Source organism: Mytilus trossulus, chromosome 10 (genome assembly GCF_036588685.1).
Source record: "Mytilus trossulus isolate FHL-02 chromosome 10, PNRI_Mtr1.1.1.hap1, whole genome shotgun sequence".
Taxonomy (NCBI): domain Eukaryota; kingdom Metazoa; phylum Mollusca; class Bivalvia; order Mytilida; family Mytilidae; genus Mytilus; species Mytilus trossulus.
Window position 1 is genome coordinate 9,010,167 of NC_086382.1, and position 19,614 is coordinate 9,029,780.

The window sequence follows — 19,614 nt, forward strand, 5'->3', positions numbered from 1 at the left end:
TTACAATCAAAACAGATGCTCAACAGGTAAGACTACAACAGAGTTACAATCAAAACAGATGCTCAACAGGTAAGACTTCAACAGAGTTACAATCAAAACAGATGCTCAACAGGTAAGACTTCAACAGAGTTACAATCAAAACAAATGCTTAACAGGTAAGACTTCAACAGAGTTACAATCAAAACAGATGCTCAACAGGTAAGACTACAACAGAGTTAAAATCAAAACAGATGCTCAACAGGTAAGACTACAACAGAGTTACAATCAAAACAGATGCTCAACAGGTAAGACTACAACAGAGTTACAATCAAAACAGATGCTCAACAGGCAAGACTACAACAGAGTTACAATCAAAACAGATGCTCAACAGGTGAGACTACAACAGAGTTACAATCAAAACAGATGCTCAACAGGTAGGACTTCAACAGAGTTACAATCAAAAACAGATGCTCAACAGGTAAGACTTCAACAGAGTTACAATCAAAACAGATGCTCAACAGGTAAGACTTCAACAGAGTTACAATCAAAACAGATGCTCAACAGGTAAGACTACAACATAGTTACAATCAAAACAGATGCTCAACAGGTCAGACTTCAACAGAGTTACAATCAAAACAGATGCTCAACAGGTAAGACTACAACAGAGTTACAATCAAAACAGAACAGAGTTACAATCAAAACAGATGCTCAACAGGTAAGACTTCAACAGAGTTACAATCAAAACAGATGCTCAACAGGTAAGACTTCAACAGAGTTACAATGAAAACAGATGCTCAACAGGTAAGACTTCAACAGAGTTACAATCAAAACAGATGCTCAACAGGTAAGACTTCAAGAGTTACAATCAAAACAGATGCTCAACAGGTAAGACTACAACAGAGTTACAATCAAAACAGATGCTCAACAGGTAAGACTACAAAAGAGTTACAATCAAAACAGATGCTCAACAGGTAAGACTACAACAGAGTTACAATCAAAACAGAACAGAGTTACAATAAAACAGATGCTCAACAGGTAAGACTTCAACAGAGTTACAATCAAAACAGATGCTCAACAGGTAAGACTTCAACAGAGTTACAATCAAAACAGATGCTCAACAGGTAAGACTACAACAGAGTGACAATCAAAACAGATGCTCAACAGGTCAGACTTCAACAGAGTTACAATCAAAACAGATGCTCAACAGGTAAGACTACAACAGAGTTACAATCAAAACAGATGCTCAACAGGTAAGACTTCAACAGAGTTACAATCAAAACAGATGCTCAACAGGTAAGACTTCAACAGAGTTACAATCAAAACAGATGCTTAACAGGTAAGACTTCAACAGAGTTACAATCAAAACAGATGCTCAACAGGTAAGACTACAACAGAGTTACAATCAAAACAGATGATCAACAGGTAAGACTTCAACAGAGTTACAATCAAAACAGATGCTCAACAGGTAAGACTTCAACAGAGTTACAATCAAAACAGATGCTCAACAGGTAAGACTACAATAGAGTTACAATCAAAACAGATGCTCAACAGGTAAGAGTACAACAGAGTTACAATCGAAACAGATGCTCAACAGGTAAGATTTCAACAGAGTTACAATCAAAACAGATGCTCAACAGGTAAGATTTCAACAGAGTTACAATCAAAACAGATGCTCAACAGGTAAGACTTCAACATAGTTACAATCAAAACAGATGCTCAACAGGCAAGACTACAACAGAGTTACAATCAAAACTGATGCTCAACAGGTGAGACTACAACAGAGTTACAATCAAAACAGATGCTCAACAGGTAGGACTTCAACAGAGTTACAATCAAAAACAGATGCTCAACAGGTAAGGCAACAACAGAGTTATAATCAAAACAGATGCTCAACAGGTAAGACTTCAACAGAGTTACAATCAAAACAGATGCTCAACAGGTAAGACTACAACAGAGTTACAATCAAAACAGATGCTCAACAGGTAAGACTACAACAGAGTTACAATCAAAACAGAACAGAGTTACAATAAAACAGATGCTCAACAGGTAAGACTTCAACAGAGTTACAATCAAAACAGATGCTCAACAGGTAAGACTTCAACAGAGTTACAATCAAAACAGATGCTCAACAGGTAAGACTACAACAGAGTTACAATCAAAACAGATGCTCAACAGGTCAGACTTCAACAGAGTTACAATCAAAACAGATGCTCAACAGGTAAGACTACAACAGAGTTACAATCAAAACAGATGCTCAACAGGTAAGACTTCAACAGAGTTACAATCAAAACAGATGCTCAACAGGTAAGACTTCAACAGAGTTACAATCAAAACAGATGCTTAACAGGTAAGACTTCAACAGAGTTACAATCAAAACAGATGCTCAACAGGTAAGACTACAACAGAGTTACAATCAAAACAGATGCTCAACAGGTAAGACTTCAACAGAGTTACAATCAAAACAGATGCTCAACAGGTAAGACTTCGACAGAGTTACAATCAAAACAGATGCTCAACAGGTAAGACTACAATAGAGTTACAATCAAAACAGATGCTCAACAGGTAAGAGTACAACAGAGTTACAATCGAAACAGATGCTCAACAGGTAAGATTTCAACAGAGTTACAATCAAAACAGATGCTCAACAGGTAAGATTTCAACAGAGTTACAATCACAACAGATGCTCAACAGGTAAGACTTCAACAGAGTTACAATCAAAACAGATGCTCAACAGGCAAGACTACAACAGAGTTACAATCACAACAGATGCTCAACAGGTAAGACTTCAACAGAGTTACAATCAAAACAGATGCTCAACAGGTAAGACTACAACAGAGTTACAATCAAAACAGAACAGAGTTACAATCAAAACAGATGCTCAACAGGTAAGACTACAACAGAGTTACAATCAAAACAGAACAGAGTTACAATAAAACAGATGCTCAACAGGTAAGATTTCAACAGAGTTACAATCAAAACAGATGCTCAACAGGTAAGACTTCAACAGAGTTACAATCAAAACAGATGCTCAACAGGTAAGACTACAACAGAGTTACAATCAAAACAGATGCTCAACAGGTCAGACTTCAACAGAGTTACAATCAAAACAGATGCTCAACAGGTAAGACTACAACAGAGTTACAATCAAAACAGAACAGAGTTACAATCAAAACAGATGCTCAACAGGTAAGACTTCAACAGAGTTACAATCAAAACAGATGCTCAACAGGTAAGACTTCAACAGAGTTACAATGAAAACAGATGCTCAACAGGTAAGACTTCAACAGAGTTACAATCAAAACAGATGCTCAACAGGTAAGACTTCAAGAGTTACAATCAAAACAGATGCTCAACAGGTAAGACTACAACAGAGTTACAATCAAAACAGATGCTCAACAGGTAAGACTACAACAGAGTTACAATCAAAACAGATGCTCAACAGGAAAGACTACAACAGAGTTACAATCAAAACAGAACAGAGTTACAATACAACAGATGCTCAACAGGTAAGACTTCAACAGAGTTACAATCAAAACAGATGATCAACAGGTAAGACTTCAACAGAGTTACAATCAAAACAGATGCTCAACAGGTAAGACTTCAACAGAGTTACAATCAAAACAGATGCTTAACAGGTAAGACTTCAACAGAGTTACAATCAAAACAGATGCTCAACAGGTAAGACTACAACAGAGTTACAATCAAAACAGATGCTCAACAGGTAAGACTTCAACAGAGTTACAATCAAAACAGATGCTCAACAGGTAAGACTTCAACAGAGTTACAATCAAAACAGATGCTCAACAGGTAAGACTACAATAGAGTTACAATCAAAACAGATGCTCAACAGGTGAGAGTACAACAGAGTTACAATCGAAACAGATGCTCAACAGGTAAGATTTCAACAGAGTTACAATCAAAACAGATGCTCAACAGGTAAGATTTCAACAGAGTTACAATCAAAACAGATGCTCAACAGGTAAGACTTCAACAGAATAACAATCAAAACAGATGCTCAACAGGCAAGACTACAACAGAGTTACAATCAAAACAGATGCTCAACAGGTGAGACTACAACAGAGTTACAATCAAAACAGATGCTCAACAGGTAGGACTTCAACAGAGTTACAATCAAAAACAGATGCTCAACAGGTAAGGCAACAACAGAGTTATAATCAAAACAGATGCTCAACAGGTAAGACTTCAACAGAGTTACAATCAAAACAGATGCTCAACAGGTAAGACTACAACAGAGTTACAATCAAAACAGATGCTCAACAGGTAAGACTACAACAGAGTTAAAATCAAAACAGATGCTCAACAGGTAAGACTACAACAGAGTTACAATCAAAACAGAACAGAGTTACAATAAAACAGATGCTCAACAGGTAAGACTTCAACAGAGTTACAATCAAAACAGATGCTCAACAGGTAAGACTTCAACAGAGTTACAATCAAAACAGATGCTTAACAGGTAAGACTTCAACAGAGTTACAATCAAAACAGATGCTCAACAGGTAAGACTACAACAGAGTTACAATCTAAACAGATGCTCAACAGGTAAGACTTCAACAGAGTTACAATCAAAACAGATGCTCAACAGGTAAGACTTCAACAGAGTTACAATCAAAACAGATGCTCAACAGGTAAGACTACAATAGAGTTACAATCAAAACAGATGCTCAACAGGTAAGAGTACAACAGAGTTACAATCGAAACAGATGCTCAACAGGTAAGATTTCAACAGAGTTACAATCAAAACAGATGCTCAACAGGTAAGATTTCAACAGAGTTACAATCAAAATAGATGCTCAACAGGTAAGACTTCAACAGAGTTACAATCAAAACCGATGCTCAACAGGCAAGACTACAACAGAGTTACAATCAAAACAGATGCTCAACAGGTAAGACTTCAACAGAGTTACAATCAAAACAGATGCTCAACAGGTAAGACTACAACAGAGTTACAATCAAAACAGAACAGAGTTACAATCAAAACAGATGCTCAACAGGTTAGAGTACAACAGAGTTACAATCAAAACAGAACAGAGTTACAATAAAACAGATGCTCAACAGGTAAGACTTCAACAGAGTTACAATCAAAACAGATGCTCAACAGGTAAGACTTCAACAGAGTTACAATCAAAACAGATGCTCAACAGGTAAGACTACAACAGAGTTACAATCAAAACAGATGCTCAACAGGTCAGACTTCAACAGAGTTACAATCAAAACAGATGCTCAACAGGTAAGACTACAACAGAGTTACAATCAAAACAGAACAGCGTTACAATCAAAACAGATGCTCAACAGGTAAGACTTCAACAGAGTTACAATCAAAACAGATGCTCAACAGGTAAGACTTCAACAGAGTTACAATCAAAACAGATGCTCAACAGGTAAGACTTCAACAGAGTTACAATCAAAACAGATGCTCAACAGGTAAGACTTCAACAGAGTTACAATCAAAACAGATGCTCAACAGGTAAGACTACAACAGAGTTACAATCAAAACAGATGCTCAACAGGTAAGACTACAACAGAGTTACAATCAAAACAGATGCTCAACAGGTAAGACTTCAACAGAGTTAAAATCAAAACAGATGCTCAACAGGTAAGACTACAACAGAGTTACAATGAAAACAGATGCTCAACATGTCAGACTTCAACAGAGTTACAATCAAAACAGATGCTCATTAGGTAAGACTACAACAGAGTTACAATCAAAACAGATGCTCAACAGGTAAGACTTCAACAGAGTTACAATCAAAACAGATGTTCAACAGAAAAGACTTCAACAGAGTTACAATCAAAACAGATGCTTAACAGGTAAGACTTCAACAGAGTTACAATCAAAAAGATGCTCAACAGGTAAGACTTCAACAGAGTTATAATCAAAACAGATGCTCAACAGGTAAGACTACAACAGAGTTAAAATCAAAACAGATGTTCAACAGGTCAGACTTCAACAGAGTTACAATCAAAACAGATGCTCAACAGGTAAGACTACAACAGAGTTACAATCAAAACAGAACAGAGTTACAATCAAAACAGATGCTCAACAGGTAAGACTTCAACAGAGTTACAATCAAAACAAATGCTCAACAGGTAAGACTTCAACAGAGTTACAATCAAAACAGATGCTCAACAGGTAAGACTACAACAGAGTTACAATCAAAACGGATGCTCAACAGGTCAGACTTCAACAGAGTTACAATCAAAACAGATGCTCAACAGGTAAGACTACAACAGAGTTACAATCAAAACAGATGCTCAACAGGTAAGACTTCAACAGAGTTACAATCAAAACAGATGCTCAACAGGTAAGACTTCAACAGAGTTACAATCAAAACAGATGCTTAACAGGTAAGACTTCAACAGAGTTACAATCAAAACAGATGCTCAACAGGTAAGACTACAACAGAGTTACAATCAAAACAGATGCTCAACAGGTAAGACTTCAACAGAGTTACAATCAAAACAGATGCTTAACAGGTAAGACTTCAACAGAGTTACAATAAAAACAGATGCTCAACAGGTAAGACTACAACAGAGTTACAATCAAAACAGATGCTCAACAGGTAAGACTTCAACAGAGTAGCAATCAAAACAGATGCTCAACAGGTAAGACTTCAACAGAGTTACAATCAAAACAGATGCTCAACAGGTAAGACTACAATAGAGTTACAATCAAAACAGATGCTCAACAGGTAAGATTTCAACAGAGTTACAATCAAAACAGATGCTCAACAGGTAAGATTTCAACAGAGTTACAATCAAAACAGATGCTCAACAGGTAAGACTTTAACAGAGTTACAATCAAAATAGATGCTCAACAGGCAAGACTACAACAGAGTTACAATCAAAACAGATGCTCAACAGGTGAGACTACAATAGAGTTACAATCAAAACAGATGCTCAACAGGTAGGACTTCAACAGAGTTACAATCAAAAACAGATGCTCAACAGGTAAGGCAACAGCAGACTTATAATCAAAACAGATGCTCAACAGGTAAGACTTCAACAGAGTTACAATCAAAACAGATGCTCAACAGGTAAGACTACAACAGAGTTACAATCAAAACAGATGCTCAACAGGTAAGACTACAACAGAGTTACAATCAAAACAGATGCTCAACAGGTAAGACTACAACAGAGTTACAATCAAAACAGAACATAGTTACAATAAAACAGATGCTCAACAGGTAAGACTTCAACAGAGTTACAATCAAAACAGATGCTCAACAGGTAAGACTTCAACAGAGTTACAATCAAAACAGATGCTCAACAGGTAAGACTACAACAGAGTTACAATCAAAACAGATGCTCAACAGGTAAGACTTCAACAGAGTTACAATCAAAACAGATGCTCAACAGGTAAGACTTCAACAGAGTTACAATCAAAACAGATGCTCAACAGGTAAGACTTCAACAGAGTTACAATCAAAACAGATGCTCAACAGGTAAGACTTCAACAGAGTTACAATCAAAACAGATACTCAACAGATAAGACTACAACAGAGTTACAATCAAAACAGATGCTCAACAGGTAAGACTACAACAGAGTTACAATCAAAACAGATGCTCAACAGGTAAGACTACAACAGAGTTACAATCAAAACAGATGCTCAACAGGTAAGACTACAACAGAGTTACAATCAAAACAGAACAGAGTTACAATAAAACAGATGCTCAACAGGTAAGACTTCAACAGAGTTACAATCAAAACAGATGCTCAACAGGTAAGACTTCAACAGAGTTACAATCAAAACAGATGCTCAACAGGTAAGACTACAACAGAGTTACAATCAAAACAGATGCTCAACAGGTCAGACTTCAACAGAGTTACAATCAAAACAGATGCTCAACAGGTAAGACTACAACAGAGTTACAATCAAAACAGATGCTTAACAGGTAAGACTTCAACAGAGTTACAATCAAAACAGATGCTCAACAGGTAAGACTTCAACAGAGTTACAATCAAAACAGATGCTTAACAGGTAAGACTTCAACAGAGTTACAATCAAAACAGATGCTCAACAGGTAAGACTTCAACAGAGTTACAATCAAAACAGATGCTCAACAGGTAAGACTACAACAGAGTTACAATCAAAACAGATGCTCAACAGGTAAGACTACAACAGAGTTACAATCAAAACAGAACAGAGTTACAATAAAACAGATGCTCAACAGGTAAGACTACAATAGAGTTACAATCAAAACAGATGCTCAACAGGTAAGAGTACAACAGAGTTACAATCGAAACAGATGCTCAACAGGTAAGATTTCAACAGAGTTACAATCAAAACAGATGCTCAACAGGTAAGATTTCAACAGAGTTACAATCAAAACAGATGCTCAACAGGTAAGACTTCAACAGAGTTACAATCAAAACAGATGCTCAACAGGCAAGACTACAACAGAGTTACAATCAAAACAGATGCTCAACAGGTAAGACTTCAACAGAGTTACAATCAAAACAGATGCTCAACAGGTAAGACTACAACAGAGTTACAATCAAAACAGAACAGAGTTACAATCAAAACAGATGCTCAACAGGTAAGACTACAACAGAGTTACAATCAAAACAGAACAGAGTTACAATAAAACAGATGCTCAACAGGTAAGACTTCAACAGAGTTACAATCAAAACAGATGCTCAACAGGTAAGACTTCAACAGAGTTACAATCAAAACAGATGCTCAACAGGTAAGACTACAACAGAGTTACAATCAAAACAGATGCTCAACAGGTCAGACTTCAACAGAGTTACAATCAAAACAGATGCTCAACAGGTAAGACTACAACAGAGTTACAATCAAAACAGAACAGCGTTACAATCAAAACAGATGCTCAACAGGTAAGACTTCAACAGAGTTACAATCAAAACAGATGCTCAACAGGTAAGACTTCAACAGAGTTACAATCAAAACAGATGCTCAACAGGTAAGACTTCAACAGAGTTACAATCAAAACAGACGCTCAACAGGTAAGACTTCAACAGAGTTACAATCAAAACAGATGCTCAACAGGTAAGACTACAACAGAGTTACAATCAAAACAGATGCTCAACAGGTAAGACAACAACAGAGTTACAATCAAAACAGATGCTCAACAGGTAAGACTACAACAGAGTTACAATCAAAACAGAACAGAGTTACAATAAAACAGATGCTCAACAGGTAAGACTTCAACAGAGTTACAATCAAAACAGATGCTCAACAGGTAAGACTTCAACAGAGTTACAATCAAAACAGATGCTCAACAGGTAAGACTACAACAGAGTTACAATCAAAACAGATGCTCAACATGTCAGACTTCAACAGAGTTACAGTCAAAACAGATGCTCAACAGGTAAGACTACAACAGAGTTACAATCAAAACAGATGCTCAACAGGTAAGACTTCAACAGAGTTACAATCAAAACAGATGTTCAACAGAAAAGACTTCAACAGAGTTACAATCAAAAAGATGCTCAACAGGTAAGACTTCAACAGAGTTATAATCAAAACAGATGCTCAACAGGTAAGACTACAACAGAGTTAAAATCAAAACAGATGTTCAACAGGTCAGACTTCAACAGAGTTACAATCAAAACAGATGCTCAACAGGTAAGACTACAACAGAGTTACAATCAAAACAGAACAGAGTTACAATCAAAACAGATGCTCAACAGGTAAGACTTCAACAGAGTTACAATCAAAACAAATGCTCAACAGGTAAGACTTCAACAGAGTTACAATCAAAACAGATGCTCAACAGGTAAGACTACAACAGAGTTACAATCAAAACGGATGCTCAACAGGTCAGACTTCAACAGAGTTACAATCAAAACAGATGCTCAACAGGTAAGACTACAACAGAGTTACAATCAAAACAGATGCTCAACAGGTAAGACTTCAACAGAGTTACAATCAAAACAGATGCTCAACAGGTAAGACTTCAACAGAGTTACAATCAAAACAGATGCTTAACAGGTAAGACTTCAACAGAGTTACAATCAAAACAGATGCTCAACAGGTAAGACTACAACAGAGTTACAATCAAAACAGATGCTCAACAGGTAAGACTTCAACAGAGTTACAATCAAAACAGATGCTTAACAGGTAAGACTTCAACAGAGTTACAATAAAAACAGATGCTCAACAGGTAAGACTACAACAGAGTTACAATCAAAACAGATGCTCAACAGGTAAGACTTCAACAGAGTAGCAATCAAAACAGATGCTCAACAGGTAAGACTTCAACAGAGTTACAATCAAAACAGATGCTCAACAGGTAAGACTACAATAGAGTTACAATCAAAACAGATGCTCAACAGGTAAGAGTACAACAGAGTTACAATCGAAACAGATGCTCAACAGGTAAGATTTCAACAGAGTTACAATCAAAACAGATGCTCAACAGGTAAGATTTCAACAGAGTTACAATCAAAACAGATGCTCAACAGGTAAGACTTCAACAGAGTTACAATCAAAATAGATGCTCAACAGGCAAGACTACAACAGAGTTACAATCAAAACAGATGCTCAACAGGTGAGACTACAATAGAGTTACAATCAAAACAGATGCTCAACAGGTAGGACTTCAACAGAGTTACAATCAAAAACAGATGCTCAACAGGTAAGGCAACAGCAGACTTATAATCAAAACAGATGCTCAACAGGTAAGACTTCAACAGAGTTACAATCAAAACAGATGCTCAACAGGTAAGACTACAACAGAGTTACAATCAAAACAGATGCTCAACAGGTAAGACTACAACAGAGTTACAATCAAAACAGATGCTCAACAGGTAAGACTACAACAGAGTTACAATCAAAACAGAACATAGTTACAATAAAACAGATGCTCAACAGGTAAGACTTCAACAGAGTTACAATCAAAACAGATGCTCAACAGGTAAGACTTCAACAGAGTTACAATCAAAACAGATGCTCAACAGGTAAGACTACAACAGAGTTACAATCAAAACAGATGCTCAACAGGTAAGACTTCAACAGAGTTACAATCAAAACAGATGCTCAACAGGTAAGACTTCAACAGAGTTACAATCAAAACAGATGCTCAACAGGTAAGACTTCAACAGAGTTACAATCAAAACAGATGCTCAACAGGTAAGACTTCAACAGAGTTACAATCAAAACAGATACTCAACAGATAAGACTACAACAGAGTTACAATCAAAACAGATGCTCAACAGGTAAGACTACAACAGAGTTACAATCAAAACAGATGCTCAACAGGTAAGACTACAACAGAGTTACAATCAAAACAGATGCTCAACAGGTAAGACTACAACAGAGTTACAATCAAAACAGAACAGAGTTACAATAAAACAGATGCTCAACAGGTAAGACTTCAACAGAGTTACAATCAAAACAGATGCTCAACAGGTAAGACTTCAACAGAGTTACAATCAAAACAGATGCTCAACAGGTAAGACTACAACAGAGTTACAATCAAAACAGATGCTCAACAGGTCAGACTTCAACAGAGTTACAATCAAAACAGATGCTCAACAGGTAAGACTACAACAGAGTTACAATCAAAACAGATGCTTAACAGGTAAGACTTCAACAGAGTTACAATCAAAACAGATGCTCAACAGGTAAGACTTCAACAGAGTTACAATCAAAACAGATGCTTAACAGGTAAGACTTCAACAGAGTTACAATCAAAACAGATGCTCAACAGGTAAGACTTCAACAGAGTTACAATCAAAACAGATGCTCAACAGGTAAGACTACAACAGAGTTACAATCAAAACAGATGCTCAACAGGTAAGACTACAACAGAGTTACAATCAAAACAGAACAGAGTTACAATAAAACAGATGCTCAACAGGTAAGACTACAATAGAGTTACAATCAAAACAGATGCTCAACAGGTAAGAGTACAACAGAGTTACAATCGAAACAGATGCTCAACAGGTAAGATTTCAACAGAGTTACAATCAAAACAGATGCTCAACAGGTAAGATTTCAACAGAGTTACAATCAAAACAGATGCTCAACAGGTAAGACTTCAACAGAGTTACAATCAAAACAGATGCTCAACAGGCAAGACTACAACAGAGTTACAATCAAAACAGATGCTCAACAGGTAAGACTTCAACAGAGTTACAATCAAAACAGATGCTCAACAGGTAAGACTACAACAGAGTTACAATCAAAACAGAACAGAGTTACAATCAAAACAGATGCTCAACAGGTAAGACTACAACAGAGTTACAATCAAAACAGAACAGAGTTACAATAAAACAGATGCTCAACAGGTAAGACTTCAACAGAGTTACAATCAAAACAGATGCTCAACAGGTAAGACTTCAACAGAGTTACAATCAAAACAGATGCTCAACAGGTAAGACTACAACAGAGTTACAATCAAAACAGATGCTCAACAGGTCAGACTTCAACAGAGTTACAATCAAAACAGATGCTCAACAGGTAAGACTACAACAGAGTTACAATCAAAACAGAACAGCGTTACAATCAAAACAGATGCTCAACAGGTAAGACTTCAACAGAGTTACAATCAAAACAGATGCTCAACAGGTAAGACTTCAACAGAGTTACAATCAAAACAGATGCTCAACAGGTAAGACTTCAACAGAGTTACAATCAAAACAGACGCTCAACAGGTAAGACTTCAACAGAGTTACAATCAAAACAGATGCTCAACAGGTAAGACTACAACAGAGTTACAATCAAAACAGATGCTCAACAGGTAAGACAACAACAGAGTTACAATCAAAACAGATGCTCAACAGGTAAGACTACAACAGAGTTACAATCAAAACAGAACAGAGTTACAATAAAACAGATGCTCAACAGGTAAGACTTCAACAGAGTTACAATCAAAACAGATGCTCAACAGGTAAGACTTCAACAGAGTTACAATCAAAACAGATGCTCAACAGGTAAGACTACAACAGAGTTACAATCAAAACAGATGCTCAACATGTCAGACTTCAACAGAGTTACAGTCAAAACAGATGCTCAACAGGTAAGACTACAACAGAGTTACAATCAAAACAGATGCTCAACAGGTAAGACTTCAACAGAGTTACAATCAAAACAGATGTTCAACAGAAAAGACTTCAACAGAGTTACAATCAAAACAGATGCTTAACAGGTAAGACTTCAACAGAGTTACAATCAAAAAGATGCTCAACAGGTAAGACTTCAACAGAGTTACAATCAAAACAGATGCTCAACAGGTAAGACTACAACAGAGTTACAATCAAAACAGATGCTCAACAGGTAAGACTACAACAGAGTTACAATCAAAACAGAACAGAGTTACAATCAAAACAGATGCTCAACAGGTAAGACTTCAACAGAGTTACAATCAAAACAGATGCTCAACAGGTAAGACTTCAACAGAGTTACAATCAAAACAGATGCTCAACAGGTAAGACTACAACAGAGTTACAATCAAAACGGATGCTCAACAGGTCAGACTTCAACAGAGTTACAATCAAAACAGATGCTCAACAGGTAAGACTACAACAGAGTTACAATCAAAACAGATGCTCAACAGGTAAGACTTCAACAGAGTTACAATCAAAACAGATGCTCAACAGGTAAGACTTCAACAGAGTTACAATCAAAACAGATGCTTAACAGGTAAGACTTCAACAGAGTTACAATCAAAACAGATGCTCAACAGGTAAGACTACAACAGAGTTACAATCAAAACAGATGCTCAACAGGTAAGGCTTCAACAGAGTTACAATCAAAACAGATGCTCAACAGGTAAGACTTCAACAGAGTTACAATCAAAACAGATGCTTAACAGGTAAGACTTCAACAGAGTTACAATCAAAACAGATGCTCAACAGGTAAGACTACAACAGAGTTACAATCAAAACAGATGCTCAACAGGTAAGACTTCAACAGAGTAACAATCAAAACAGATGCTCAACAGGTAAGACTTCAACAGAGTTACAATCAAAACAGATGCTCAACAGGTAAGACTACAATAGAGTTACAATCAAAACAGATGCTCAACAGGTAAGAGTACAACAGAGTTACAATCGAAACAGATGCTCAACAGGTAAGATTTCAACAGAGTTACAATCAAAACAGATGCTCAACAGGTAAGATTTCAACAGAGTTACAATCAAAACAGATGCTCAACAGGTAAGACTTCAACAGAGTTACAATCAAAATAGATGCTCAACAGGCAAGACTACAACAGAGTTACAATCAAAACAGATGCTCAACAGGTGAGACTACAATAGAGTTACAATCAAAACAGATGCTCAACAGGTAGGACTTCAACAGAGTTACAATCAAAAACAGATGCTCAACAGGTAAGGCAACAACAGAGTTATAATCAAAACAGATGCTCAACAGGTAAGACTTCAACAGAGTTACAATCAAAACAGATGCTCAACAGGTAAGACTACAACAGAGTTACAATCAAAACAGATGCTCAACAGGTAAGACTACAACAGAGTTACAATCAAAACAGATGCTCAACAGGTAAGACTACAACAGAGTTACAATCAAAACAGAACATAGTTACAATAAAACAGATGCTCAACAGGTAAGACTTCAACAGAGTTACAATCAAAACAGATGCTCAACAGGTAAGACTTCAACAGAGTTACAATCAAAACAGATGCTCAACAGGTAAGACTACAACAGAGTTACAATCAAAACAGATGCTCAACAGGTAAGACTTCAACAGAGTTACAATCAAAACAGATGCTCAACAGGTAAGACTTCAACAGAGTTACAATCAAAACAGATGCTCAACAGGTAAGACTTCAACAGAGTTACAATCAAAACAGATGCTCAACAGGTAAGACTTCAAAAGAGTTACAATCAAAACAGATGCTCAACAGGTAAGACTACAACAGAGTTACAATCAAAACAGATGCTCAACAGGTAAGACTACAACAGAGTTACAATCAAAACAGATGCTCAACAGGTAAGACTAGAACAGAGTTACAATCAAAACAGATGCTCAACAGGTAAGACTACAACAGAGTTACAATCAAAACAGAACAGAGTTACAATAAAACAGATGCTCAACAGGTAAGACTTCAACAGAGTTACAATCAAAACAGATGCTCAACAGGTAAGACTTCAACAGAGTTACAATCAAAACAGATGCTCAACAGGTAAGACTACAACAGAGTTACAATCAAAACAGATGCTCAACAGGTCAGACTTCAACAGAGTTACAATCAAAACAGATGCTCAACAGGTAAGACTACAACAGAGTTACAATCAAAACAGATGCTCAACAGGTAAGACTACAACAGAGTTACAATCAAAACAGATGCTCAACAGTTAAGACTTCAACAGAGTTACAATCAAAACAGATGCTCAACAGGTAAGACTTCAACAGAGTTACAATAAAAACAGATGCTCAACAGGTAAGACTACAATAGAGTTACAATCAAAACAGATGCTCAACAGGTAAGAGTACAATAGAGTTACAATCGAAACAGATGCTCAACAGGTAAGATTTCAACAGAGTTACAATCAAAACAGATGCTCAACAGGTAAGATTTCAACAGAGTTACAATCAAAACAGATGCTCAACAGGTAAGACTTCAACAGAGTTACAATCAAAACAGATGCTCAACAGGTAAGACTACAACAGAGTTACAATCAAAACAGATGCTCAACAGGTTGGACTTCAACAGAGTTACAATCAAAAACAGATGCTCAACAGGTAAGGCAACAACAGAGTTATAATCAAAACAGATGCTCAACAGGTAAGACTTCAACAGAGTTACAATTAAAACAGATGTTCAACAGGTAAGACTACAACAGAGTTACAATCAAAACAGATGCTCAACAGGTAAGACTAGAACAGAGTTACAATTAAAACAGATGCTCAACAGGTAAGACGTCAACATAGTAACAGTCTAAAACAGATGCTCAACAAATAAGAAGATGTGGTATAGATGCCAATAAGACAGCTCTCAATTCAAGATACAATGATTTAAAAGTAATCAACTATAGGTCAAAGTTATCTTAACCTTCTTTTCTGTTTTATAATTTTATAAAAAAATATTCATCATTCTGTGGTAATGGCTTGCACATTTCATGATCATGAATAAAGCAGTAAATTATTAAAATAGATGATCATAAAATTCTTTTTTTCAGGTGATGATAAAACATTTAAAAGACCAGTTGAATAAATCACATTTAGATTCCGAACAGCTCTCTATACTGCGGATACAGAATGCCAGTTTAGAAAACCAAATTGACAGACTAAAAGAGGAATTACGAGAGGCAAAGAAATTCCACACTCCAGTAAGTAAATAATAAGAAAACCTCTCCATTAGGAAATTTCTCTTTATAAAAAAGAAGATATGGTTTGATTGCCAACGAGACAACTGTCTACAAGAGACCAAAATGACACAGACATTAACAACTATAGGTCACGGTATGGCCTTCAACAATGAGCAAAGCCCATATCGCATAGTCAGCTATAAAAGGCCCTGATAAAACAATGTAAAACAATTTCAAACGAGAAAACTAACGGCCTTATTTATATAAAAAAAGGAACAAAATACAAATATGTAACACATAAAACAAACGACAACCACTGAATTACAGGCTCCTGACTTGGGACAGGCACATACTTGAATAATGTGGTGGGGTTAAACATGTTTTCTACTCTATTTAAATATCCCTAGCCTGCCTTTCAAATGTTTGAGTTCTTGTAGTCCTTTTAAAGGTAAATCACAAAAAGCTCTGTGAATGTATGAACTTTATAGTGTTATTTTCATTAACTTGCATTGGGTTAATACCACTACTATCCCTAGCTATAGGGTATTATCAGCACAGTAGTTATTTTTTTTGTTCTTTGACATGATTTATAATACTTGATAGAATAATAAATTATTAAGAAACTAAAGTTTCTACTCCTGAAGCACTGAAGTTGGCTATTCTTTTACGTTATTTAAAGCTCCTTGAATGTTTACGTCGTGAGTGTTTCTATTGAAGGTAAACACTTTGGATGCACACAATTTATTCAAAGATGTTTTCATGTACGTGATATAAATATTTCAAGAACAAATTAAAGTATGATGTTTTCATTTATGTGATATAAATATTTGAAGAACAAGTTAAAGTATGATTGCTTCTTTACAATTAAAAAGATGGTTGACTAGAAGTGCCTTGTCCAAATGTCACCTAGGAGTGCCTTGTCTAAATGTCACCTAGGAGTGCCTTGTCCAAATGTCACCAAGGAGTGTCTTGTCTAAATGTCACCTAGGAGTGCCTTGTCTAAATGTCACCAAGGAGTGCCTTGTCCAAATGTCACATAGGAGTGCCTTGTCCAATTGTCCCCTAGGAGTGCCTTCTCTAAATGTCTCATAGGAATGCCTTGTCTAAATGTCACCTAGGAGTACCTTGTCTAAATGTCACCTAGGAGTGCCTTGTCTAAATGTCACCTAGGAGTGCCTTGTCTAAATGTCACCTAGGAGTGCCTTGTCCAAATGTCACCTAGGAGTGCCTTGTCTAAATGTCACCTAGGAGTGCCTTGTCTAAATGTCAAATAGGAGTGCCTTGTCTAAATGTCAACTAGAAGTGCCTGGTGTATATGTAAAATTGAGAATGGAAATGGGGAATGTGTCAAAGAAACAACAAACCGACCATAGAGCAGACAACAACAGACGGTCACCATGTGTGGTCTTGTCTAAATGTCACCTAGGAGTGCCTTGTCTATTGTTTCGCCTTGCTTATGTTATACATTATTTTTTGCTTTCAGGAAATGAAACATTTTGAGTCAATTCAGCAGAAGATAATTCAAATGGAGAAAAAACGGGAAACACGTGAGCTTGAACTGCAACAAATTATAAAAAATGCCAAACACACAGCTTCAGTGGAAATGGACCAGGAAGCAAATAAATGGAAAGGAATTGTAGATTCTAAAAATTGTGAAATCCAAAGATTTAGAACAGAAATAGATTCTATATTAGACGTTTTAAAATTACTCCAAAAACAAGGAGTTGTTATACCTGTCAGTGCAGCAGTGTCATAGCAGTAGCTCTTAAGTAGTTTTATAAATTAAAAATTTGTATCAATATTCCGTCCTTTATATTTAAAAGAGATTGAACTTAGTGTTATCTCAAATAAAACTATCTATTAGGGTATTTTTCATTATGTAACTGCAGTTATAACAATTTTTTATGATCTGTTTAACGGAAAGAAAAACAAATTATATTAGAATGTTCTGAATTTGCATCGATTTCTAAAATGTTTTTGTCAATTATTAAGCGATGTCTCTGTGACGTCTTGTTAGGAATTATGCAGATGTTATGGTTGTTATAGCATCAATTATAAAATGTCTACACAATTTAACGATGTGGTGCATTCTGTTTGTCACATGTGTTGTTTTGTGTTCCATGAAAAAAAATATTTATAACTGTTAACATACCCCATTTAATGTTATTGTATAAAACAAAATTTTGATATTGTTATCTTTCCAAGTAAAATTGATCAGTTAATGCTGACTGATACATGCTACTTTCCACTGAAATCTTTGTATTGTTCCCCTGGTCAGTTTTATTTTTAACATCAACTTTTTACTTAAACACAGAAATTTATTTTCTAATCAGTGTAACAATCTGATCTGGATTTGTATTTGCATGAACATAATACTTGGCATGAACAAATTTAACAGTGTATATTGAATAAGGGTCAGGTCTTTTTTCATACGTTTCCTTTTTTTACAAAATTTTATGAAGCCAAGAATCTTTTCTAATATAAGTTGTATCCAAGAGTATTTAAAGAATTTACTGTAAAAGGGCAACCCAAATTAGGGATGGATCTTCTTTCAAACAGCATCCACCAAACCTTATAAGTTGTTTTTTTTTAGTTTCCCTCTTTATTTCCTCTAGAACCTCTAGATTTTTGTCTTATTTTAAAAAATTATCTACTTTGTTTACCATTTGCAAGTACCAGATTTTTGAAAATACTTTTTAAAGAATAATATAATGTTTACTTTCGTATGATGTTGTACTTTAAGAATTGTATGTTTATGCAATCTAATTAAAGGGAGATAATTTCTTAACAAGAGTCTTCTTTTTAGTACTAAAATTATTTAATTGAAGATCTTCTTGAAATGAATATAATGACCACTACTTAGATAAGATTTTGTATGATGTTGTAAGACATACAAAAGTTGTGTCAAATACTTAGTTTTGTTTTAGTTTTATTATTTATTTTATTTTATTTATCATTATCATAATTTTACATACTGTTCAAAATTGTATACATAAAATGGAAATGTTTTATAATAAATTTACAATTATATATTTGTATGTTTTATAAATTCAGTAGAAATTTGCTTTGACCTTTTGATATTTATCTTATTTGCTTCAAATGTCCGTAAGGAATCTGTGTCATTACTAAATATGCCAAAACCATTTTTTTTTCATTTCCCTGAAAAAGACTTTAGGTCACATATCTCATTGAAATAATTTATCATTGTACAACCATTTTGGACAATTATAGCAAAGCTTCACATGGACATAAAAAAAAAACATGTTATAGGTACTTTTTACAATACAAGCATATTTTTAGTTATGTTCTCAGCAAATGATTAAGTATTTTCTAATTTTTCAAATGAAATTTATTTCATCAAACAGAACATTGA

At 35.6% G+C, this 19,614-nt stretch overlaps 1 protein-coding gene across 1 annotated transcript in view; it reads left to right on the forward strand.

Moving 5' to 3' along the window:
• LOC134686813 (centrosomal protein of 162 kDa-like) overlaps positions 1–19,159 on the forward strand; it is a 174,980-nt gene extending 155,821 nt beyond the window's left edge. The window contains exons 4-5 of the mRNA XM_063546618.1: positions 16,113–16,262; positions 17,725–19,159. Of these exons, the coding sequence (XP_063402688.1) occupies positions 16,113–16,262; positions 17,725–17,997 (423 nt within the window). The 3' untranslated portion in view covers positions 17,998–19,159. The remainder of the gene's footprint in view (positions 1–16,112; positions 16,263–17,724) is intronic.
• Positions 19,160–19,614: the final 455 nt, after the last annotated feature.